The following is a 26,277-nucleotide window of genomic DNA, read 5'->3' as shown; positions in this document are numbered from 1 at the left end:
AAAAGTATGTGGGGGTCAGTGTTAAAAGTGTAGACATACTAGTGTTTCTGTTCTTGAAGGTGATAGAAACTGATCGTTTTATTATTATGGTAGTGCCTACAAGCTCCAACTGAAATTTTTTTTTAAACATTTCATTATTTTCTGTGGCGTTTTTAACTTGTGCAGTTATAGTATGCACAAACATTTGCATGACATCCATAGAAGCACTTTGAACATACCCTTTAAAAAGCATGATTTTTAAATAATTGTATTTTCACTTTTGTATTTCACAAATAATAATGTCCTCTCAGCAACTGTTTCTTCTTAATTAAAAGTTTCACAAATTCAGGGTTTGTAATATAGGAAAATACATATTCTTCTGTACAGTTTTCATGCAGTCCCAGTGTATATAGCTAATCCGCTCATACCAATACATTTTGAGAATAGCATAACCCAGGAGTTGAAAGCTTGCTTCAGTTAAAATGGGCTGTGAAAACCAGAGGGTTAATTTTTATTGAGTCTGGATCCTAAAGTTCTTACGCAGGAAGAACCCATTGAAAATAATTGGACTAAGTTTTTACATAATTAAGGACTGCATGAACAGGCCCATAATTCAGGGAATACCTCTTGACCTATTTGTGTGGCTCGCCATCTGTCCTGCACCAAAGTTGGTTTATTTCTCCTGGTGTTTTTTCTTGCTAGATAAGCACGGCCATACTGGGTTAGACCAAAGGTCCATCTCGCCCAGTATCCTGTCTTCTGACAGTGGCCAATGATAGGTGCCCCAGAAGGAATTAACAGATCAGATAATCATCAAGTGATCCATCTCCTGTCCCCCATACCCAGCTTCTGGCAAACAGAGGCTAGGGACAAAATTACTCTAGAGCAGTGGTTCCCAAACTTTTTGGCATCGTGCCCCCTTTTTAATTTTTGAGAAACCCTCATGCCCCCCACTTCTCCTTTACCATCATCCAACCCCCCCCGCTCCTTGTCCCCTAACCGCCCCCTCCTAGGACCCCCCTCCATCCAGCCCGCTCCCTGTCTCCTGACTGCCCCAACCTCTATTCACCCCCGTCCCTGATAGGCTCCCTGGGACTCCCACGCCTGTCCAACCCTCCGCCCCCCACCCCCGCTCCCTGTCTCCTGACCATCCCCCCAGAACCTCCACCCCATCCAACCACTCCCTGTCCCCTGACTGCCCTTTGGGACCTCCTGCCATTCTCCCCCACCCCCTTACCAGGCTGCTCATAGCAGCAGGACAGGTTTATTGGAAAGTCTGGGAGGTGGGCGGGCGCAAGCCGTGCTGCCCGCGCAGTGGCATAGCTACAGGGGAAGGGCTGGGGGCTAGCCTCCCCGGCCGGGAGCTCAAGGGCCAGGCAGCCTCATGCCCCTCTTGGAATTTCTTCACGCTCCCCAGTTTGGGAACCAATGCTCTAGAATCTACAAAAACTATTTTTATTTCAGTACCCTGACTTAAGTGTTTCTTGTTGGTTCTTGTGCTAACACATATATTCAAATGCTAGGTGTTATACATATTGAAAATATCAGTATTTCTAGCTTTTTTTCATTGTATGTTTTATTAAGGGCTTGTATAAGAGCAGAAATTGTATCGGTGAAACTAAAGGTTTGATGTTAAACTGATTTAGGGTAACTTTTTGTGTGGATTGTCTCTCATTGGGTTTGATCCTGATTTATCTTCCCAATGTTAAATAACAATTGAGTTTAAATGTTGTCTAAACACAAAGTTGCACTGGTTTAGCTAAATCAGTTTAACATCACACTTTTAGTCAAGCCAGTGCAACTAAGGTAGGCCTTAGAAAGTGGTCCCCAAACTTTTTATGTTGTGCCCCACCCCTTACCTGTAGTGGAATCTGTCCACGCCCCGGGGAGTTGGGAGCGAAGCTGCTGCTAGGCCAGGGCTGGAGTTGAGGCTGGGACTTGGAGTAGGGCTGTGCTGTGGTTGGGGGCCGGTCTGGGAGCGGAGTGTGGTTGGGTGGTGCTCAGGGCCTTGCTGTGCCCTAAAGGGGCATGCCCCACACTTTGGAGACCACTGCCTTAGAGACACTAGGTTGTGGTAATTTATTCTTGATTTTTTTTTTTTTTTTTTTTTTTTTAATCTTTTTGAGTCAAAATATCCCACATTCTTAGGGGTGATCTTCCAACAATCGGATCTTTAGGGTATACAATCTCTTTGGTGTATATTTTGTAAAATTTATTACTGAATTGTAGTAAATAAAGCTGGCAAATGCTCATTGTTTTCTTGAAGAAACTTCAAAATTAAAAATTACTATGAATTTTTTTGTTTTTCATAGAAGAGGTAAAAAAAGATTCAGTTTCTGACAATTGAAAACTTCTAACAGTTTTTGTTGTTGTCTACTTTTTGGTTGAAAAAACAGACATTCGCTTTGATCAAAAAACTTTTTTCAATAAAAAAAGCCTAGTGAATCAGCATAGAGCGGCTACATGGGATATTTTACAGCAGTGCAACTTGGGTCTCTAGTGTAGACATAACCTAAGTGTTCTTCCAAACTTTCTAATATTCAGAACTTTATAAGATTATTTTTAAACTCTGACAGAAGCGTATGAAGTTGTTGTTTAGCAGGGTTGGATGTTAACTTTAGTACACTTTTAACTTTCTTTTAACCTTAATTTAAGTTACTTTATTTTACTGTTGGAATGACAAGGTGTGTGAGATAATATATTTTATTGAACCAACTTCTGTTGGTGAGAGACAGACTTCAAGCTTACACAGAGCTCTTCTTCAGGTCTGGGTTTAATGTTATGTTACCTCACCCACCTTGTCTCTCTAATCACTTGGGACCAACACAGCTGGGGCAAAACTGTATACAGTCTTAATGTTTAGCACACAGTGGTGTAATGGCTTTCCATCAGAAGAGAACTTAATTGATAGCCTGGAGACCCGATGTTGTCATCAAGAAAGTTTTGTCCCTGGACTTTTCAGTATTTACCGTCAAGCTTTGTTTGGACTAACCTTATTACAACATGACCAAAGATATCAGTTGGCCCTGTGTTGAACTGTGACCAGGAATAAGCACTTGTGGTGGTGGGGAACAGTAAATGAGATCAAGTCAGAAAAGTAGAGAAGTGTTGAATAATGTAAGGTCTTGAAAGTGAGGACAAGAATTTTGAATTTATTACACAGGCAAATTGGAAGTCAGTGAAATGACTCAAAATAAGGGTGACATGGTTGAGCATTAAATAATTAGGGCATGGACAAGCAATTTGACTAGTGGGACAGAGAAAATAATTTTTTTTCATGCTGAGACAGTCTTGTGCCTCAGGAATCTGTGTTCTTGACACAAGAAGATTTGGACTCAGCTCTTTGTCTCTGAGGTGCAAAGAGACATCTTATGCCTCTCACCCATTGATTGGGGTTGGGTTGGTGTGTGAAGTTTCCTGGGGAGGAAAAGGAAGAAGCAGGTTATTTCCTTGTCTTCTCCTTCCCAAGCTTGTTGTCTCTTGCCCCAAACCCAGTTGCTATGTAGCTGTGGGCATGGAAAGTGGGATGCCAGAGGTGGTGGGTTTATCTGCAAAATCTCTGGAGGCACTGCTTGCCTGAGGTTGAGTGCTGTGTAAGTGGTGGAGAGAAGCATCTCGATCAGCATGCTGTCTGCCAACACACAAAATGATATAAAAAACATCCTGTGATCCCGCTTCCACATCTCTATAAGCACAAAGGATTATGGGTATGGTCAGTTGTGAGTCAATTTTGGCCATTTCTCTGGGTCATAGACCCAGTATGATTGAGAACCATTAACTCAACATAGCAGTGATATTTTTACCATACTTGTATAAAGTCAGGTCTATTAATAGCCAATATTGATATTGCTTCTAATAGGAAAAGCACATCTTTACATGTCTATTGCACTTATTTTAGTTTAGCTGTTATGGTTTAAAGTATTTGTCCTCTTAGAACTTAATACTGTTCCTTACAGTTCTGCCATCTAATCAGTTGATTGGCTTATCAGGCTTAAGAATGAACAGAAGATACTTCTCAGAACCATACCACAGTATTAACTGTGGTGGGAAAACAGCTTGCTTTTCTCCCCTAGATTCAGGGGTAACTGACAGGACATTGCAGCTTCCAAATAACTGGAATTTCTAATCTGTCGGTGCTGACGTTATACAAGTACAATCTTTTTCCTTAAAAAAGGGATATTGAAATAAGAAAATAAGGTGTTAATGGGAAAAATGTGAGCTACCTGCCTTTTATAAAGATGATATTTTCAAGGAATTTGACTAGCAAATATTGTAGTTCACTGGAATAATAGATGGATTTTTGAAGTCAAATGGTAGTGTGTAATAATCCTGTTTTTATATAATTTTTAAAGACACATGTATTGTACTTGACATCAATATACCTAGCAAAAGCACCTAATTAAATATTTAGTAGGAGCTTACAGGAACTAGGCAACAGAAAAACAGTGAAAAAAATCTCTGCAATCAGCTCTGAACGGGCTGCCTTTACAGAAGCATGCAGTACACAGTAATGAAGATATTACATGTTGGAGCTGTTGAAATGTGCTTATCATTGGTGAAACAATGATTAAGAAAAGTTTGTCTATTTTTTTGTTTTTGTTTTAAACCTCCATGGGGTTGTGTGTGATGTAGCTATTGGAAATCTAATGGCTAAATGTAGACTTAAAATGGAATATTCTTAGGCCCTTGTCCTACATACACTTAGCACATGATTAACTTTTTTCACATGGGTAACTCCATTGGAGTCATTGGGGCTGCTCACATGAGTAAAGTTAAGTACTTACTTACATAAGAGCTTGCAGGAGCTTTCTGAACTGTTCATTAATTTTTCTTCCTTGTTAATAAACTATTGGTCCTTTAATGATAATGAGCTTTACAAACTCTTGTTTCAGATGAGATGCATCTCTTAAATTTAACAGTTCTGAGATGTTTGTGTTTGAAAATCCAGTTTTGAAACTGAAATAACTTTTCTAGGATTCCTGCATTAGGCAAAATGGGACCCATAAACCACTTTGTTACTACTGGTGGAGCTGTACCCATGATAAATAACTGAGCTTAACTTTTCTAGTGTCGACGAGGCCTTTGTTGTATGAGCCTGTTTGTGGTAACAGTCTTCCTATCACTATATGTTGCAATACTTTCACCAGAAGTGGTCTGAGTTGTAGGATGGAGGAGTTTTATGTAGAAGTGTTTTGCTGTCTTATAGAACGGGAAGTAAAATAGATATTAACACATGGATTGAAACATTTCTGATCTATGGTCAAAAAGTGGGTCTTGTGTTGAGGAAGCGAGCCATTTTGAAAGCATTTGAATGATCCATGTTCCCCCTCTTCCCCTCCCCCCAGGATTTCTACATCTCAGTCTGCATCCACATTAGGAAAATTGTAACCCAGAAACATCTAGCATTAGAAAGTTGAGAAACTGGTCTTCTGAATATTGCTGATTATGCAAGTGACTATCTTAAATTTCCTCAAATGTCAATTATGACAAGACTTTAGCAGCAAATAGTTTGTGAACTGCTGGAGATGAATGCTTCATTCTGGTTTTCAGTTTCTAGTTATATTATTATTTATGTTCACATAGAGTCCTGTTGTGAATTTCTGCATAAACATGCAATAAAGAGTCTCTTTCTTAGTTTACAGTCTAGATAGCTCTACCACTTTTTAAGATAGCAGCTATTAAAATTATATATGAATTTCTGTGACTGATAGCAAGATAGTAACTGAACGATGTACACAGTTTTAAGGTCTGAACTTAGGATCTGCTAGTACTAGAAATGCCCTGCAGTAGTGAGAAGCTGGATATAAACAAGTCAGTAGGATTAGGCATTTGTAGCTTTAATGGTTAATGAGATGTCTGATGCTAATAGTCACTGATGAATTCACCATTGCTTTCTTGCAACTAGTGATGGACTGAATATAAAGTCCCAAAGCTTGGACCAGTGTCCTCTTTATTCCCTGTCGTTATATATTTGTCTTGGAAGTGGGTTTGTCAGCTATATGGTGGTTCACTTACTGATCCCTGACAAATCCAGTAAACTCATAGCAAAACCATTATTTGCTGCTAAAGCTCTTAAGGTCATTGCCTGGGATTCCCAACTAACATGATTTAACACCTCAGACCTTGTTAGTAGCAGTGGTGTTTTGCCTCTGCCCTGGATTCTACAATAGTTGAATTTTGTCTTTCTGTGCTGTTCAGTGGCGTTTTTGTGGGTGTGTCAAACTAGATTTAGTCTTAATATCCTCAGAAAACCAGCAAGTCACAAACCGAAATTTTCACATGTGTGGGTGCCTGCTGCTTTTTGTACACTACAAACATAAATTTTAATGTGTTGAAGCCTTAATGAAGCCAACTGGTTAGCCATAGTGAAGGGGGTGGGGGTGTAGGGGTATGGCTCTGTTTTTAAAGGAGAACCACTCCTCTGCAGAAGCAGGGGAGACTGATAGAGCAAATTATTTGAAACTGTTGGAGGACATGAACCTCTGCTCGGGTAATTTGAATCTTTGCTTGACAGAGCTTTGAAATACAGCAATTACATATTTTATATTTAACCTGTTGAAAAATTGATTGTAATTATTTTCCCAATTTGTGTTTTTTGTGATGTGTGTATAATTTATCACAAACTTTTTTATGTGAAACATACATTCACACATGCAAACACATTTTGCATATATAACTTAGAACTTGAGTTTTGAAAATAGGGCCCTATATCAGAGTTCCTTAATAGTTTGCTTTGGAACATTGGTTAGAGTTTTAGGCTCATACCTAGGCTCTTCGTTCAAGAAGGTTAAAGATTAAAGGTTTGGCTACATTAGGGATTTTTGTACTGCTGGTACTATGCCAATGCAACACATCCAGTGTTGATGCACTGCTCCGATGTAAAGCAGTGCCCTAGGGCAAGTCCGGCTTTCTTCTTCCAGGGCCTCAGCGTAGTCCCACTTGTAGGATATGGCTCCCCAGATACCAGGCCGCCGAACTCCCTTGAAAAGCCATGTCAGTTAAAGGGTTCTTGAGGGATCTTTTGTGAGGGTGATGTTATTGCTCTTCTGTCTAAGGGAGTGCACTGCAATCGCCTTAGAGTTCCTTCTCCCTGACTGCCAAATTGTGGTGATATGTAGAACTTTGAAGTAGAGGTAAAGGTGGGCCAATATGGTGAATACACACAGCCCTTCTTTGAGCAACTGTTATTAATAAGTGACTTTTCTTCTTTGAGGGCCTCCCATAAGCGGGACTCCACCAAGATGATGGTGGGCTAGGAGTTTTTAGCTAAATATGGACAATAGCACCGCTCTCCTAAACTGGTCATTGTAGTGCCATGCTAAATCCAAGGAGTAGTAAGCATCTGGTGAAACGGTGAACTGAACTCCAAGTTTCTGCTTTGCTTATCTCCACCAGAGGAACCTGCCTAAGAGATGCCACTGATAATGTGGGAGGTCTTGGTGAGGTTTAAACCATGGATTACTGGTTTTAAAGATAAAATATACTGGTAATGTTCTATACATCTAATCCAGTGAGAGTCTGTTTCATAAGGGATTATCCCTGACATCTGTCCCCATATGCTATAAACAATCTATTTGATTTTCTAACTATTTTTTTTCCCAAGTAAAAACAGAGAACCTTTTTACATCTAGGAAATGGAGATAATCTTCCTGAGTGGGAATGGAATCTGGGTAAGAACATGGGGAGGGAAATATATTGAGAGAGGTGGAAATCTGAATCCATTTGAGGTGTGAAGCTTGGATGGGGTCTCCTAGGAACCACAGTGTAAAGTGGAATGGGCTACAAAGTACTAACTCACACTCCTAGAAAATGTAATTGGTATGAGCATGCCATTTTGATGTTAAGAGAGGTTTGTGCCAGAGGCTTATAATGAGAGGCCCATCAGCTTTGATAGGATAGTATTTAGGCCCTGTGAAACCATGGGCTCCCTAATAAAGGTAAACAATTTCACTGTGCCATTAAGGAATTTGAAGATTGTAGGATGAGAGACAACATAATTGTCATGAGCAGATATTGCTGCTATATAGACCTTTAGGAAGGTTATGCCTTCAGACTTCAGTTGTAAAGGGTGAAAACATTAGTATTCTAGGACTGCAGAGACTCCAGTTGAGATGGAGCAAGTCCTTTACCAGTGACACAGATAGTAAACCGTTTCCTTTTTGAGGGGTGGAGGGAACAGACAACATTTTAGGGTGGAAACCTTCCTGGATTGTAAGAGGATGGCTTGAGAGATTTCTGCCTCTGAGAGCAGACGTGGTCAACATTAGTCGGCATATTATCCTCAACACTGCAAATTGGAGTGTGTCTAAGCCGGAATGCAGAATCCTCCTTTTCTGTTGAGACAGGAGATCTGGGAACAAAAGCAGTGGATATGGTGGTTCTCTGGCCACCTGCAGGAGATCTGGATACCAGTGCAGACAAGGCCACAGTGGGGCTGTTAATATGAGTTTGTTCTGTCCATTCTTACGACTCTGACCATACATTTACCCTGGAATAAAAGACCTGTGGCTGACCCAATCTCGTGGGGTCCCAGAGCTTGGGCTCCAGTTCAGGCCCAAACATCTGCACAGCAATTTTTAGTCCCACAGCCCAACCCCCAGAAAGCCAGAGTCATCTGACCCAGGCCAATCGCAGGTATACGTTAAATGTCAGGGGAATGAAAGGGAAGTCATATAGGAGATGATGACTCCAGTCCAGCAGTAAGTTCATCTGAAAGAGGTTTTGTTTCTATACACCTTTATGCAATACACTTGACACTTGGTGTGTTTGCTCAATCACAGACTTGTTACCAGGTGGCCCTCTCTGAAAAATAGTACTGGTTTCATGGACCACTGATGCTGATCCTGAGACCTCCTGCTTAGTGAGTCTTACTTCATATTCTCTTCCCCAGAGAAGGGAAGTGAAGAACTATGGAGTAAATTTGTTCTGGATGTGTCACAGCAAAAGTCTAGGCACTCCTTATATTCAGCGGAGGTCAGCTGTTGAACAGTAAGATTCTGGAGCAGAGGTAGACTTGCAGTTACACAGAACATTATACTTTCTGACAGACAATAGCCGGACTGGTGGTCAGTAGGAAATACTGATGCTATGAATATTCCTTGTTTAAAATAAAAAAATTACTTCTGGCTTGGAGTTTGGTTTGTCATATGGCTAACTATAGCTGTGCATTCCTATCCTTGTCTTCCCTTCTATTTCCTTTAATTTTTTAAAGCCACTTGTGTGTTTGTTGTAATCTGCTTCAGCAGGACTGCTTATATGAGGAAAGTTGCTAACATGTGAAACTGAGCAAGATCAGAGCATAGAACAATATGTTCTTTAGGGCCAGAGTGTTTTTTTAATATGTATTTGCATAGCACCCAACATAATGGGTCTGGTGAGTGCTATTATAATGTTAATACTAATATTTCCTATATAAACAATTACTGTGTTCAGAGATTTTATTTGGTGTAGGTGCCAACGGGGAAGTGAGGTGATCTTTGCAATTGCAAATGGGAGGGAAGGTGGCCAACTAGTCAGTCTCTGTTAAGATATGGTGAACATATTGGAAAAAACTTGAAACCTGGGAAAACACTTCTCCCCAACCCATGGTCTGTTTGTTTGGGCTGTGTTTTGGGTCCAGGATTTGGCCCTTGGGTAATTTGCTACATTCTGCTTTTAGAGTGTCAGTAGATGTAGGAAGACAAAATGCATCATTTTATATTTGGAATGTTCTTTTGAAACTGATGGGTAAGCACTTTATTTGACACAGTGATGTGTGGATGTGTTTAAGCCATAATATAGAAAGAATTGGGGATGATCTGAAGATATCCTGTTAAATTTAACTTAAATTTCAGGTCAGGAATCCAGAGATAAATACGGGTTTAAAGGTTTTTGTCTTTTAAAGTTTGATAAAAGTTGAAATTATGGAGGGTGAATGCTATTCTTAGGGTTATTTTTAAATTCCAATTTTCTTCTGAAACATTGGACTACTTATAACGTACTCTTGTAGAAATAATGGTCTAAATGAAAAATCCTGAATTACCTTCTCTTACTTTTTCTTGCTTGCTCCGGGCCTGATGAATTCTAGGTATAATAATCTAGGTATTCAAGTTCAATTTGACTACTTTAAACAAACCAAAACAAACTAACAGAGGCCTATTTGTGGTAAAGCATTATATTCTATATACTTAAATGAATTGTTGCATAATTACCCTAGATGATAGGGGTGTAAATAAAATACAAGTAACCTTAAGTAGTATGTATTCTTTGTAATCAGCTAAATGAGTTGTTGTTGTGAGAGACTGTCTCTAAGGATTTGTCTAGAGCAATAAAGACCTATCGAGGAAGAAATAAAGCAGCTTTAATTCCTTAGTTTTCCGGAGTGCTTACCAAAAGTGAGAGTGGATTGAAAGTTTGGCATACACATGGTTTCTGTTTCTACCTAATATCTGAACACTGGCTGATTTCTAGATCTTGAATTATCTCAAATCTTCTGTCCAACAAATCAGTGTCATTATCACTTCAAATTCTGTCATGTTCTTCTTGTGGCTTCTAATAGTGATGTTCTGATCTTTATTTCATGCTTCATTACTTCCTGGGTGAGTTACTGTAATATTTTATTTTCTGTAGTCTGTAGGTACTATGTAGACAACTTTCTTCTTAAGTCCTTCAAGCTTCTCTCAAATGATTGCATTTCAAGTAATTTGTAAATTCCAAAACACAAAAAAGTAAGAGCAGTTCAAGAGAAGACATAACATTAAAAACATCAACGTGTTAAACAGGGTGGATTTGATTTAAATCACTAGTCGGAAAGACTCGATTTAATCATGGATTTCTACATAAAAGTACATTTGTGTTGGTTGTTATAACCTTAATACATATTCTTCACAACTCAGATAGATGTAGGTTTCATTTTTAGAAGGTACACACTATACATTTTTAAAGTGATTTATTTTGAAAACTTTTCTGATTAGTTTTACAGCTATATCAGAAAATGAATGATTGGTTATTTCATTTACCAAAGGTAATTGAAGTGCAGACATTTATGAAGTCTTTGGGAGGTGACCTATCTCCAATTCAATAGGATAATCATTAATATTTGGAGGATTTTCTTGCCATTTTGTTTTAGGAGGAGAACATCACCAGACAGACATTTAACTAAGGCTAGGTCTATACTACCCGCCTGAATCGGCGGGTAGAAATCGACCTCTCGGGGATCGATTTATCCCATCGGGACGCGACAATCGATCCCCGAATCGGCGCTCTTACTCCACCAGCGGAGGTGGTGGTAAGCGCCGCCGACAGAAGGCCGCAGAAGTCGATTTTGCCGCCGTCCTCACAACGGGGTAAGTCGGCTGCGATACGTCGAATTCAGCTACGCTATTCACGTAGCTGAATTTGCGTATCTTAAATCGACTCCCCCCTGTAGTGTAGATGTACCCTAAAACAACAACGTTATGTATTCTGGATTTTTTTCTTAAACAGCAAACATATTTTAACAAAACAAGCATATTAATTTTTGAATTTAGTTAAACATTCAAGTTTTTTAAAATCAGGTTTGTTTTTGTTAAAATTGTTTAACTAAAATAGTTAAATGAAATATTTAAAAAAAAATTAAATCGACTGTCAGCCAGGTCAACATGAGAAACTTAAAATATTGGCTTCTGCAGCTAACTCCGTCGTCTTCGCCTTCATTTTCCTATTTGTTCATAATCTGGAAAAGAAAAACAAGCTTTCCTGCTTTTTCAAGTCCCAAATGATTTCTCAATTTGGAATGACTTAGTCCAAAGCAGAGGTGGCCAACCTGTGGCTCCAGAGCCACATGTGGCTCTTCAGAAATTAATATGGGGCTCCTTGTATAGGCACCGTGGCTGGAGCTATAGATGCCAACTTTCCAGTGTGCTGGAGGGTGCTCTCTGCTCAGCCCCTGGCTCTGCCACAGGCCATGCCCCCACTCCACCCCTTCCTGCACCCTCCCCTGAACTTGCTGTGCCCTTGCTCCTCCCTCCTCCCCCCCAGAGCCTCCTGCACATCATGAAACAGCTGATCGGGAGGTACGGGGAAGGAGGGGAGGCACTGATTGGTGGGGCTGCTGGTGGGTTGGAGGTGGGAGCTGATGGGGGACTGATGACATATTACTGTGGCTCTTTGGCAATGTACGTTGATAAATTCTGGCTGCTTCTCAGGCTCAGGTTTGCCACCCATGGTCCAAAGGAAGAAAATATTCTTTCTACGCCGGCAGAAGTTACTGCTGTTAAAAGTGAGATTATCACTTCAACAGTCTCTGAATCCAAGTGAATCTTAAGTGACTTCCACCAGTTCACTGGTGTGACTTTCTTTAAAACATCATCAGCAATACAGAAGCTCCTGGAACCCCATAAGATTGGGGCCCTAATCCGTGAACTATTGGAACTTATTTACAAAACTTTCCTTAAACATGACATGAATATATTGTCTCATACTATAGAATTAGAATTTATAATCCCTATTCTATGATAAGATATCTTTGAGCTATAATGTATCTTAATTAAAACTATCTTTAGATTGCTTTTTGAGGAAAAAACCTTTTTATCAAAAAAAAAAATCCAATTTAAATAAAAAAATCTTTTTTTTTTTTTTTTAAATCATTGATTTTTATTCACCCTGGTATTAAAATAAAATAAAACAAAAAAACCCAGGGCATGTCTATGCTTAAAATGCTGCAGCGAAGATTCTGCCTATGCTGATAGGAGGGCTTCTCCTGTCAGGATAGGTAGTCCATCTCTCCAAGAGGCTGTAGCTAGGTTGACAGTAGAATTCTTCTATTGCCCTGGTACTGTCTACACTGAGGGTTAGGTGGGTTTAATTGTGGCATTCAGGAGTGTGAATTTTTCACACCCCAAGCAAAAGTTATGCTGACCAAATTTCCTATTGTAGACCAGGGCTTAGTCACCAACATCTACATAACCTTAACCCTTCCTCTGTTTAAAAAAACAAATAAACACTTGCAAGGGCAGAGTTAAGGTGATTTTGATGCTGGTGATTGAGAATGTTTCTATTCTATGGTCTGTATGTGCATAGGGTGTTTAGCCTATTTCCATAATTTTTAATGTGTACAGGTTGGCTCTTAACACAGATGTGTTCATTGATACTTCACAATGGTGCTTTGCAACCTTAACTGTAACTTTAGTTTTGTTTTGGAATTTCCTGTCCTTTTGTTTCTGATTTAATACAGTGACAGACTTCTGTTTCACCTGAAAAGCTGAGCGCTGTCTGAATCATAGAATATCAGGGTTGGAAGGGACCTCAGGAGGTCATCTAGTCCAACCCCCTGCTCAAAGCAGGACCAGTCCCCAAGTTTGTGTCAGTTAAAATTTTCTCTGCCCTGCTTGCAACCTGTTTTCCTGGAGCAAATAAGATTGTTTTATTAAGTCCCTGGCTCTATTCCTGAGCCAGATTGAATTGGAAATGCAGAACCAGCTCTTTTCCGCAGCTCCAGCTTCCAGCCAAACTCTTTCATTGGCTTCCTCTTAGCCCCATCCTCAATTCACAATCATTCCTCTTTTAATGTTTGCAAAAGGAGATCTCTGTGCTTAGACCTTAGTATATCCCAGTCATATCCCTAAGGTGCCAGCGTAATATAGCTTGAGGCTTCCCTCTGTGCTCCCTTATGACCCACCCAAATCTGTCACCCTCCAACTCATGGCAGATTGGAATGCAGTTAAGTTCTTAGCGCTCAAAATTTTAGTTATTCATATAAGGAAACTTTAATTGATAAGCAACTAATGAAGATCTGTTTAATTGGTGCAGCTGCACCACTGTAAACTCTCTAATGTAGCTATGTCCTTAGACTGTTGCAATGAGACATAAAACTGGTGTCTATTGAGTCCATGATTTTAGTGTCTAGCAAAGTTATAAATTTAAGTTCCCAGGCACATCTTTTGAAGGTGTTGTGCAGGTTTCTTTTGAGGATGAGGACAGAGAAATCAAATATGGAATGATCATTTTGTGAAAAGTGTTCGCCCTTGAGTTGATAGGGTGTTTTTGTTTTGTGGAAGTTTATTCAAGAGTGTAGTGATTCTCTGGTTTCACTCACATATTTGTTTTTGTGGTATTTGATGCATGTTGTGATAGACATGTATAAGACCCAGGGATCTTGATGGGTCTGTTGGGGCGGGGGGGTGTTGATCATCATACCAGTGGAGATATGTCTGCATGTTTTGAATCTGTTATGTCAGGGTCTGGCGCCATTTTGAGTTGGACTGTCCTCTTATGTGGGGAACTTGTTTCTGATGATAAGGATGGGGGATTGTTTCAAGGCCAGAAGAGGGTATTCAGGAAAAATTTCTTTCAGGGTGTGGTCTCCATCAAGTATGGGTGGCAATTTTTTTGTGAAATTCCATATGGGTTCTAATGTGGGGTGATAGGAGAGGTGCTAGGCATGTGCAGTAGGTGTGGGTGGGTGGGTGGGGGGGAAGTAGAGTTTCTCAGAATATTCAGGTGGCCCATTCCACAGTGGTTTCGTCCACATCTCTCTCTCCTATCCTGGGACTAACAGGGCTATAACCACGCTGCAAACATTTTTTTTTTCTAGCATTCTCAATTTCTAAGTAATGTGGTGTATGTCTACAGTCATGAAACTCTTAACTTTTGCTCTCTTATAATTTCAGTTTTTAATTGTAGACTTCTAAATCTGTAGAAGAATTCTACTTCAAACCTAATTTAAGCATATAAACTCATTTCTCCGTCAAGTTAGAGGGATATTGAAAATGGGTCTTAAAATGGAAGTTTAAATCCAACATGAGCTATGAAATCACAACCAACTTCTCCATTATATTATACTTTGATACTATTGTGATAATTATATATACTGTAATATATACTGTTCTGCTTCTTAAATGGTTTTATTTGATCATTCTGAAATACTATTTATCAGGCTTTACCAGGCCTAGTCGCTCTTCCTGAGAAAGTTATGTATATACCGTATATACTCGATCATAAGCTGGTTTGTTTATAAGCTAAGTTTGTTTACTAAGATAAGTAAAAATGGAATATTTTTTTTATGACCTGTTCATAAGCCAACCCTATAATTCAGGGGTCAGCAAACTTTGGTTCCAAGGCCATCATGGTTTGTTTACCTGGAGTGTCTGCAGGCACGGATGTAAACCTAAGTAAACAAAGTGTCCCGGCGCGCCAGCTGCTTACCCTGATGGGCCGGGACAGCAACTGATGGGGAGATTTTTTTGGGGGGGAGAAGCTGGGGGTCAGGGGAGTGACCCCTGTGACCACCCCCCACATGACCCCACCCCTATCCCGGGACCCCCACGCTCTCCCCATCCCATCCCTTCCCACCTTATCTGGGGAGGGCCAGGGGAGGATCCCTCTGGCCTGGCTGGAGTTGCTCCGGCAGCGGCTCGGCCGCAGCGTGCCAGCCCCGGAACTGCAGCTGCTTCAGAGGCTGGGGGGAGAGCAGCGTGGCCAGAAGCAGAGACTCTGGCCCTGCCTCTTTCCTTCTGGCTCTGCTGGCTGTGCTGCGTCTCCTTGCTCCCTCTGTTGGGGGGAGGGGCTGTGTCCCACCTCTCCGTCTCTATACCCGTTCATAAGCTGATCCCTTTCTCTGGTGCTTTCCTTTTTTACTAAAAAAAATTCAGCTTATGAACAAGTATATACGGTAGTTATTTTAACTTGTGATCGACTGAATTTGAAAAAATTAGTGCAACTGAAGATAGAAAGATAAAAATAGATCCCATCTAATCTTCTGTAGTTTGGGATTTTGACACAAACAGACTGTTTGTTTTTATCCATTCCGTCATTTCTAATTTCTTTACAGTCTACTCATCATTAATATACAATGCTACTCCACCATCTTTACCTTTATTTCTGTCTTTCCTAAAGAGCACATACCCTTCAATACCTTTACTCCAGTTATAACTACAGTTCTACCATGTTTCTGCTATCCCTATAATATCTGTTTCCCCTTCCACCAGTTATTCTAGTACCTCCATTTTTTTACCGAGGCTCCTTGCATTTGGTGTACAACCATCTTAGTTGTTTCTGCTTGGCTTCGCACAGATTCCTCACCTGTTTAGGTATAGTCATTCTACTGCTAATATTGCTTACTTGATTGGTGGTATCATTTGTTTGTGTTGAGCAGGTGGAGACCATTGTCTCTACCAAGTTTCTGCTAGAAGTAAGAAATAGGCCTTTGAGGACTTAAGCAGCTCCTGTTACACACTTCGTTGTCCATCTGCCCTAGCAGCACACTTGACACACTGACATGCTGTGGCCCACAGTTCATGTATACTGAATTTTCCCTTAATAGGTGGCCAGTGTAACTGACCATAACCAGGTCCAATGCCAGGCACCAGCTAAGTCTAGCGTGCCTTACCTGACTGAAATGCAGAGGTGGCTCAGATTTAGTTTAAGCAGAGAAGCGTCTCTCCTCATGAAGAGAGGAGGAAATTAGGCAGGCCTATAAAAACACCCCAGTACCTTAGGACTTGGTCCCTTTAAGGTGGCAAGGGGTGCTCAGACACCCCTTCAACCAGCTGTCTACCCATTTACTCAGGCAGTCCCTTTCACAACACTAGCTATGCCACCCAGGGTAAGGAAGAGTTAAGGAAAAGAGGGTACAGGTCCAGTGTATGCTTAGCCCTAGTGCTTCCCCTGTCTAAGGGCTTGGCTACACTTAAAATGCAACAGCGGTGTAGCAGCAGCGTTTCAGTGAACACTCTGCCTACACCAATGGGAGTGATTCCCTCATCGGCGTATGTACTCCCCTCCCTGAGAGGCAGTAGCTATGTCAATGTGAGAAGTTTCCCTTCGACCTAGTGCTGTCTACCCCTGGGGTTAGGGCGATTTAACAGTGTTGCTCAGGGGTGTGGATTTTTCATATCCCTTTCCAATGTTGTTATCCTGACCTAATATCCTAATGTACACCAGGCCTTAGACTTCTCCAGGAAAAAGGATGGGCCTGTGTTGGGGAAAAAAGTACAGGCTCTGTCTTTGCTTGGAAAAAGTCTGAGCTCCCATGCTGAGAAAGAATAGTGGTTTTAGCAAAGAACTTAGGGAGGTCTGGAGAAGCCCCCCATAAGTTTTCTGGAAATACCTCTGGTATAATCTCTCTCTCTCAAGGCCAAGGAGGGCCACACTTCCTGCTTTCCTGGAGGCAGGAGCAGTTCTAACAGTAGAGGCTTCTGCAGAAAGATTCACCCTCCTTCATCAGGGAGCAGGAATCAAACACAGGAACTGGTCAAGCATCAGCAACCCTAGAAATTGGCTCCTTCACATACCTAGCTCCTAGGAAAGTGGTCAGGGGGAAACTAGCAGGGACTTGAGGGATAATTTATAAGCTGTAGTTCTTCTGCCTGCAGATGCACGCTAAGCTGTCAGCACAGAGTTCTTGGTTTTGATGAGGGGCAGAAAGGCGACTGGGGGCAAAGATCCTTGACAGGGAAAATAAAGGAAAGGTTTCCTCCTCCACTGATAAAAGACTAGCTCAAGCTCCATTGGACCCCTCTTCTTAATCTTGTAGCGAACAGTACAGTAGTGGAGAAACCAAACCAGCAGCCACTAGTGGCAGGGCTTCTCCTGTTGTTGCAGGTGTGTGCCCTCTGCAGATAGTTACAGGAACTATATAGTCAGAGTGTATGGCGTTCTTGAACTGTGCCTTCCAAAGTGAGAGCAAGCAGAAAGAGAGGAAGCTGGGGCATGATGCCTCATGATCCCCTTCTATCCCAAATGGAAATCAGAGTATTGTTCACTGAAGCTCTGCAGTCCTGTGGGGCTTGCTAAGTGTCCACCTCCCTTTCTCCTTGTAAGGATGGAGGACACTTCTTAATCTCAGACCAATATGATTCAGATGATATGGAATGTTAGGTAGGAATTGTTCCTTCCACCTTGGAATATAGCACATGCCAACAATAAGCTCTTGCTCACCACCTAAAAAAGCTAATGATCAGATGCAAAAAAGGGCAAATATCTTATTCTCAGTCTGGGTTCCCTGGAGAAAATTGTGGTTTTGGGATTGTTTAATTTGGGGAGAGAGAGGTGGATTAACAAGGCTGCCTTTAAAATATAGTAGCCCCACAAGGCAAAGCTATTGTTCAGTATCTAAAACTTCTCCCCCTCATCCATTCTTGGTACGGGGAGACCCTGATCTCAGTAGATAGAACTGTTGACCGTAATGATTTTGTAGATTGAAAATTCCCTCAAGAAAAGTTTCAAGTCCTCCTCCATAGCCCTGTGTTTCCATGGCACACTTGGTTCTGACATAGTGGGTATATTTTTTTCTTTGGTTGTTTTTATTTATTTATTTTTAGTGATGTAGCTGCACTCATGCAAACCTCTAGTGTTTAGTTGCATTAGTACAACTTGCCCCAGTTTGTCACTTTTTACATGAGTACAGTAGAGGATTGCACAAGTGCAGATATGCTGGTGTAGACAAGCCCTGAAGTAGGATGGAATTATGGGATGGGGGAGAAAGATTCTTCTCCTTTCCAATGTATGGTAGGCAGGAGGCACCAACTTTATTAGACATATTTACTAGAGGTTGATACTAAAGTTGCGTCACCCCTGCAGCTCCCATTGGCCATGGTTCCCATCCAATTGGAGCTGCGGGGGCAGCGTGTGGAGCCCCTTGACTGCCCATATTCGTTAGAGCCGGATAAGAGATGGGGAAAGCCCCCAGCCCCGGACCCCACTCCCCGATAGGAGCTTGAGGGCCGGATTAAAACGTCTGGAGGGCTGGATCTGGCCCCCGGGCCATAGTTTTCCCACCCCTGGTTTAGTTAGTGGATTCTACACATATGTATTTGGCCATTTGTTTGCATTAGAAATTCCTGCAAGTTTTTTAAATGAGAAGATTTTGTGGCTTGATGGAGTAGAGCTATGAATATAAAGGCATTTCAGATCTCCTCCTATTGTAAGTGTCAAAAGCAAGAAATTGTAATTTAAACTTCCTGCCTGGTGTTAAAAGGTAACTTGTAACAATTGTGTTTTAAAATTCTTCAGTAATATATCAGTTGTTAAGGAATTCTTGAAATGTGAAAACTGACTTTTTAACTGCTCGCTTTGCAAACGAAGGGAAGTCAAGAAGGATGTCTTTTAATAATTTTTACACTTCTATTTTTCAGGAGCTGGAGAATCAGGGAAAAGCACAATTGTAAAGCAAATGAAGTAAGTATGGTTAAAAGATATAACTGAAATTATTTATTTGCTTGCATTTGAATAGAAGATTTAATGTTATTTTCCTCCATAGGATTATCCATGAAGCTGGTTATTCAGAAGAAGAATGTAAACAATACAAAGCTGTTGTCTACAGTAATACCATTCAGTCCATTATTGCTATCATTAGAGCAATGGGGAGATTGAAGATAGACTTTTGTGATCCAACCAGGGCTGTGAGTATTGAAGTACATACAAATGTAGATATGCAGCTAACATGCCATATGTCATTCAAACATCATTTTCTGTCCATTGTTACTTCATGGTAAAGATATTAGAACTTTTTCCCCCATCCACACTCCAAAAAAGAAGAGAAGAGAAAAAACCAAAACTCCTTAGAGTGAGAAAAATACTTTTCAGAATAACACAGAATCTAAAGTTTCAGAGTAGCAGCCATGTTAGTCTGTATCCGTAAAAAGAACAGGAGTACTTGTGGCACCTTAGAGACTAACAGAGGTGTGAGGATACTTAACATGGGGAAATAGATAGTATCCTCTCACCTCTTGTCAACTGTCTGAAATGGTCCATTTTGATTATCACTACAAAAGTTTTTTTTTTTTTTTTTCCCTCCTGCTGATAAATGCTCATCTTAATTAATTAGCCTCTTAGAGTTGATATGGCTACTTCCACCTTTTCATGTTCTGTATGTACATATATCTCCTTACTATATGTTCCATTCTATTCATCTGAAGAAGTGGGCTGTAGCCCACCAAAGCTTATGCTCAAATAAATTTTAGTCTCTAAGGTGCCACAAGTACTCCTGTTCTTTTTAGACTCTAAAGAACTTTGGCAACATTTATACAAACCTACCTTGTCTTACCTAATGGGTGCAGACAAACAAAAATATTAATAGTCCACTTTTAACATTCCAAATAAATGACAGACAATTTTCCTTTGCAGGAGGTTTGATTTATAGAGCATCATAAATGGCATTGCACTTTACATGATATATGGCTATTCAAATTGTCCTTCTGCCTCATGTGGAGAAGGGATTTGAACTTATTTCCTACCTCCCAAGTGAATGCCCTAACTGCTACTCTGCACAGTCATTCTGCTCCTCTGTCCGAATGCATAATTATTTATTCATTTATAGACATTGGAACAGTTTCAACAGGGAAAATTGAGACTCTGCACCAGAATATCCCATAGTACAGTGCTTCGGGCACTCACCTGAGAGATGGGAAATTTGTTTTCAGATTGCTTCTACACATCAGACATGGGAGAATTGTACCATGGGAGAATTGCGTGAGTTTAGGCATGCCCTGAGCACACCTGCCAGATCAGGCCCTGCAGGTGAGTTTGGTGGGGAAATGCCTAGTTCGAAAGCTAAAGCATAAGAGGTACCCACGCACGTAGACTGAGGCATCTGTGTGCATACACACTTGCAGAAATTTGAGTGTCTAGGGACTTTCAACAGAGAATACTCAAGCACCCAGGATTTCAAGTGTCTACAGAATTAGGCATTGGGTAAGAAGGGGTTTTGAGGACCTCAGTAACACCCAGATGTTGGACTTAACACCTAAAGTGTCAGTCCGTACCCTGGAATGTATAAAAAGTTATTGCACTCAATGGAGGTCAAGGTCAGCGTGTGGAATATTCATTGGCTGCAACAGCTGAAGCAGGAAGTAGCCCCAGTATGGGCTAGTCTTCACAGAAGGGACATAGCGGAAGGGGAGAGATTCTGCAGATCATGTACTGAAAGAAACTTGTAAAGTATTTATTTGTATTACATGTTTTATTTATTATTTAGTACTTTAGGGTTTTGTGCCATATTTACTTTTTCCTCACAAGTCAAGATTGCAAGTTTGAATGACAGAAAGGGGGTGGGTAGGAACAAAGAACAAGGGGAAGAAAAATGGTTTTATCAGGAAAGCAGCACCATTTTATATGTTGACGCTTTGCATTTTTATGCCTCTTTTATGTAAGACGCAAAAACACTTTTTTCTAACATTAATGACTATAGCCACAATGCCCCTATGAAGTAGCCATTATCATAATTTTGCAGGGGAGAGTGTGAACAGAGATTTTCAGCTGTCTAAGGCCACCAAGTCAGTGGCAAAGCTGGGAGTAGAACCCAGATCTTCAGATTCCAGTCCTATATTCAGATTACTAGATAATGCTGCTTTGCTTTTGACATTAAGTTTATAGTGATGGGTAAGACAGAAATAATAATGGTTTGACTAATAGGAGTTACTAGATCATATACATTTTCTTGTTTCATATCTAACAAGAAAACTAATATATAATAATGTGCTCAGAACCTGCCAATTATGCACACAGCTAGTCTATATGACCTTGTTTCTCTCACTGTTACCCTCATTTTCCTAACCTGTTGCTCAGTTTGTTCTCCAACTGGTTGTGTCTTGCCTTTTGTAATCTCCCTAGGACAGGGATTGTCTCATGCTGTGTGTTTGTACAGCACCAGTTCAATGGAGCCCTGACTCTGATTGAAGCTTCTAGATGGTAATATAGTAGAAAATAATTCAGTAGCATTAGAGAGAGACCAATGTTTACTCCTGGGGGAATTCTGCAACAAAAAATTCTGGGCACAATATTTTAAAATTTTGCAAAATTGTACATATTTTATTTATCAAAATAACACAATATAATCATGCAAGTTTCAATTATTTTGGTAATTTATTTCAAAATACCTGTCAAAAAGTATGTCTGTAACAATACAGACAAAAAAAAAAAAGATTCTCGTAACTTTTTTTGACAAATAGATTCCTTACTAGGCATATTAATACAGAACTTTGAGTAGTTCATTTAAATTACACTACAGAACTGTATTTCCTGCACCCATCTGAAGCAGTGCAAAGGCTTGGGGGAGTCAGAGGTAATGGGCTGAAGGAGAGGGAAGAGCCTGGAATGAACCTGGAGGGTTGTTGGGTGTGGGTGAGAGAAGTATGGAACAGGATTTGGTGGGGGTGGGATTGTTAGGTAGTTGGGGAACCTCCCCTATGGAGACCCTGGCTGACCCGAAGCCTCTCCCATTCAGTCACATATCTGCCCCTGTCCCCGCACACCCTTCCCCATCCATCCCTGCAGCTTCCTCCCCATATGGCCTTGCGGCCTTGCACCCCCACTCCCATTCAGCCCCTGGCACAATGCTGTCACCCCATTAGCCCCTGAACCCATGCCCAGTCTTCCCCTCCCTCCCCCCCCCCACTAGCCATTCTGAATCCCAGTCTGTGACCACCTCCCAGCAACACCATGTACCCCACTCAGTGTGGCTTAACCTGGCTCCATGGGCAGGGTGCTGTGATGATCTTCTACTCCTGGGGGAATTATGCACCACTGCACATGCACAGAATTTTTTTTCCCAACAGAAAACCATTCTGCCCCAGAATTCTGCAGTTCTACCTTTTGCCCATCAGAGGCTGCGGTGGTGCCAGAACAGGTGGCTGGGTTCATGCTGCTGGCTGTTCTGGCGCCACAGTGGCCTCTGGTAGGTGAAAGTGGAACGGCAGCAATTCTTGGGAAGAATGTATTTCCTGGACAGGGGAAAAATTATGCACTAGACATGAATTTTGGAGTGGCGCAGAATTCCCCCAGGTGTAAATGTTGAACTGACAGCTTTTGGGTGGGTGGAGACTCTTTATTGTGATGGTATTCAAAAGTAATTACTATATTAATAGTGGTAACAAGAAGGAGATGGAGAGATAAATTTGTGGCTCATAAGGAGGAGATGACTAAGTTTTGTGACTTTTTTTTCTTTGTGTAATGCATAAATTTACAGTCAGGTCACTTGTTTCCTGACTGTAGGAACAGGACAAACCCAATGCTATTTATTTTGTAAAATATTACAATAGTCCAGAGTTCTGGGTGCATATATACAATTTCACTATATAATTATAATTATATAGTGAAATTGTGTGTGTGTATGTGTAATATATATAGAAATTAAGTTGATACTATTGCTCTGAATTCTTGCTGCAGTGCAAATTTACATTTTGACTCTGAGAAAATAAGTAATTTAAGTAGCTCTGTGGACTTGGTTTATCACTAATTGGCGTGTTTGATGGGGGGACTAAACCTTCAGCATATATAGCTCTGTAGTATCAACATTCAGTTTGTTTAGACCCTTCAGCAAGCAGAGAAAGGCTGTGTGTGTGCACACGCGCACACACACAGTAACTCTTCACTTAACATCCCCTGCCTAACATTGTTTCAAAGTTGCGTCACTGCTCCATTAGGTAACATGCTCATTTAAAGTTGTGCAATGATCCCTTATAACGTCGTTTGGCTGCCTGCTCTGTCCACTGCTTGTAAGATTCTGTGGAAGAGCACCAACTTTCCCTTGGTGGCGCTTAGGACTTTCTGGGAGGGATGGGGAGGAGGCGGAAGTTCTGTGTCCCCGCTCTCCCCCTCCCTCCCAGAAAGTCCTAAGCACCACCAAACAGCTGTTTGACAGCAGGGAAGCGCTGGGAGGGAGGGGGAGGAGCAGGGACGCAGCGTATTCTGGAGAGGAGGTGGAGTGGAGGTGGGAACAGGTGGGGTGGAACAGGGCCAGGAAGAGGCGGGCCTGGAGTATCCGCCGGCAAAGTCGGCGTCTGTTCTTCTGTGGGGAAGCTGCCGCTGTGCAAGGTGCTTCCTAGCATCCTTCCCTGCAGCGGGTTGTGCCTGTGTGGGGTAAGCCAGGGGCACCTCCCAACCACAGTACAGTACTGTACAGTATATAATGCCTTTTGTCTGCCCCCCAAAAATTTCCTTGGAACGTAACCCCTGCATTTACATTAAATCTTATGGGAAAATTGGATTCGTTTAACATCATTTCACTTAGTTTCATTTTTCAGGAACATAACTACAACGTTAAATGAGGAGTTAGAAAATATATTTTCCTGGAAGTGACTTTGGTCCAGCTAAATCTGTTAGTATAGTCTTGGTATGGAAAATAGGAAATCGGGGGAAGTGTGTTTTGAGGCTTTTTCTTTCTGCTTTATTGTTGTTAGTACATATCCTCTGCTCCCACTACACCATCACCCAACAGGCCAGAGATGATGCCAAGTTTGGAAGAGTACTGTTGCAATCTGCATGTCTATGAACTCTAAACCCACCTCCTTGGGTACCGCATGTGAGTCATCTAAAGTGGAATGGACATGACCAAGTTCTTGAAGAAGAACAAATGGATATTAACGTTTCCGTCACTATTGTTCTTCAAAATGTGTGGTTCGTGTCCATTCCACGACCCACCCTCCTGCCCCTCTGTCAGAGTTAACACTGCTCTACAGCCAAAATGCTTCTGAAATAAATGTAGTCAAACTTTACTAATTCTGGGTCACTGAGAACGAAAATGATGCTTAAAATTGTTGATTGGCTCTAGTTTTCAAGATATGCTATTGGGTCAGTATATACGACCCTTGATTTGGGAATGGCAGAGGATAAGTGAGTTATAAAGGGAAGGGATCTCAATTAAAACCAGAAATGACTAAAATACATCTTTGACTGGATCTATGACTAAATCTATGACTGGGTTTGGACAGTACTTGCTTTTTAGGTAAAACAATGAATGATGCAATCTGAAGCTGGTATTGTGTCATACATGATATGAATTGCATCATGTTATTCCTAGAAGTCATGGATGATGCAATCATAACGAAGCTTACATGACTCTGCTGAACAAATTGCCCTATATCAGCTCTAGAAATCATACAGTGTCGTGCTCTCTTATTTGTCAGTGTTTGTTTTTGCAAAGGGACACATTTCTGTTTAGCCAAAGTGAGCAGAGATGCCACGTACTTGTGTGAACAGTGCAGATAACTTCTGCTATGTTTGTGGTGAAGTGACTTTTGCATCACAAAAGCGCAGTATAACCACTATGGTTAAGAAAGCCTATCACCTTTATTTTGGCTGCAAAATTGGAGATCAGGACAAGAGGTAGGCCCCACACATATGCTGCAACACTTGTGCAACAAATCTTCGCCAGTGATTGAACAGGGAAAGGAAATCTATGCCTTTTGCTGTGCCAATGATTTGGAGAGAGCCAACAGATCATACCAGCAATTGTTACTTCTGCATGGTGCCTCCAGTTGGGAAAGGTGTGTCAAAGAAGAAAAAGTGGACTGTGCATTATCCAAACATTCCATCAGCTATACGCCCAGTACCCCACGGAGAAGGACTGCCGGTTCCTGATGCACCAGAATCATTCTCACTTGAGTCAGACGAGGAAGAGGATGAAACTTCTGTTCCTGAACCATCAATGTCACAGGACCCACATTTTCTCCCATCCTCCTCCTCTGAACCACACCTCATAACACAAGGTGAACTGAATGACCTTGTCAGGGATTTGGAACTACCCAAGAGTCAGGCAGAGCTGTTGGGCTCCAGACTACAACAGTGAAATCTCCTGGCAGGTGATGTTAGGGTTTCCATGACCGTCAAAAGGATCTTGTCCCATTCTTCTTCATGGAAGGTGATCTTGTAGCCTGCAACAACATCGATGGTGTGATGGCAGCCCTCAACATCGTTCACGATCCAGATGAGTGGAGACAGTTCATGGATTCAACGAAGACGAGTCTTAAAGCTGTTTTAATGCATAATGGCAATGTTTTGCCATCAATTCCAGTTGGTCATGCAGTCCATATGAAGGAAACCTATGACCACATGAAACAACTTTTGAGGTGCATAAACTATGACCAACATCAGTGGCAGCTTTGTGGCGATTTGAAGGTTGTTGCTCTCTTGCTTGGTCTGCAGACTGGATACACAAAGTACTGCTGTTTTCTCTGCTAATGGGATAGTTGTGCAAGAGATTCCCACTACATCAAGAAAGGTTGGCCACTCCAACAGTCATTGGAGCCTGGGAGGAAAAGTGTTCAGCATCCACCACTTGTTGAATCGAGGAAGATTTTGTTACCACCCTTACACATCAAGCTGGGTCTGATGAAGAACTTTGTTAAGGCCATTGACACAAGCAGCTTTCAAGTACCTCCGTGGAAAATTTCCAAGGTTAAGTGAAGCTAAGATAAAGGAAGGTGTCTTTGTTGGTCCTCAAATTCGTGAACTTCTTCGAGATGATGCATTTGACCATGCACTGCGTGGCAAGGAAAAGACGGCATGGAAAGCCTTCCAGTTAGTGGCAATAAATTTTCTCAGAAACAACCAGGCAGACAACTA

The 26,277-nt window shown here is 41.3% G+C and overlaps 1 protein-coding gene across 1 annotated transcript in view; it reads left to right on the top strand.

Moving 5' to 3' along the window:
• Positions 1-26,277, top strand: part of GNAI1 (G protein subunit alpha i1) — a 71,488-nt gene that overhangs the window by 1,827 nt on the left and 43,384 nt on the right. Inside the window, exons 2-3 of the mRNA XM_054017430.1 lie at positions 19,071-19,113; positions 19,196-19,337. Of these exons, the coding sequence (XP_053873405.1) occupies positions 19,071-19,113; positions 19,196-19,337 (185 nt within the window). The remainder of the gene's footprint in view (positions 1-19,070; positions 19,114-19,195; positions 19,338-26,277) is intronic.

This window comes from Malaclemys terrapin, chromosome 1 (assembly GCF_027887155.1).
Source record: "Malaclemys terrapin pileata isolate rMalTer1 chromosome 1, rMalTer1.hap1, whole genome shotgun sequence".
Classification (NCBI taxonomy): domain Eukaryota; kingdom Metazoa; phylum Chordata; order Testudines; family Emydidae; genus Malaclemys; species Malaclemys terrapin.
The sequence above is the reverse complement of the archived record's forward strand: the minus strand, read 5'-3'. Positions and strand labels throughout refer to the sequence as shown.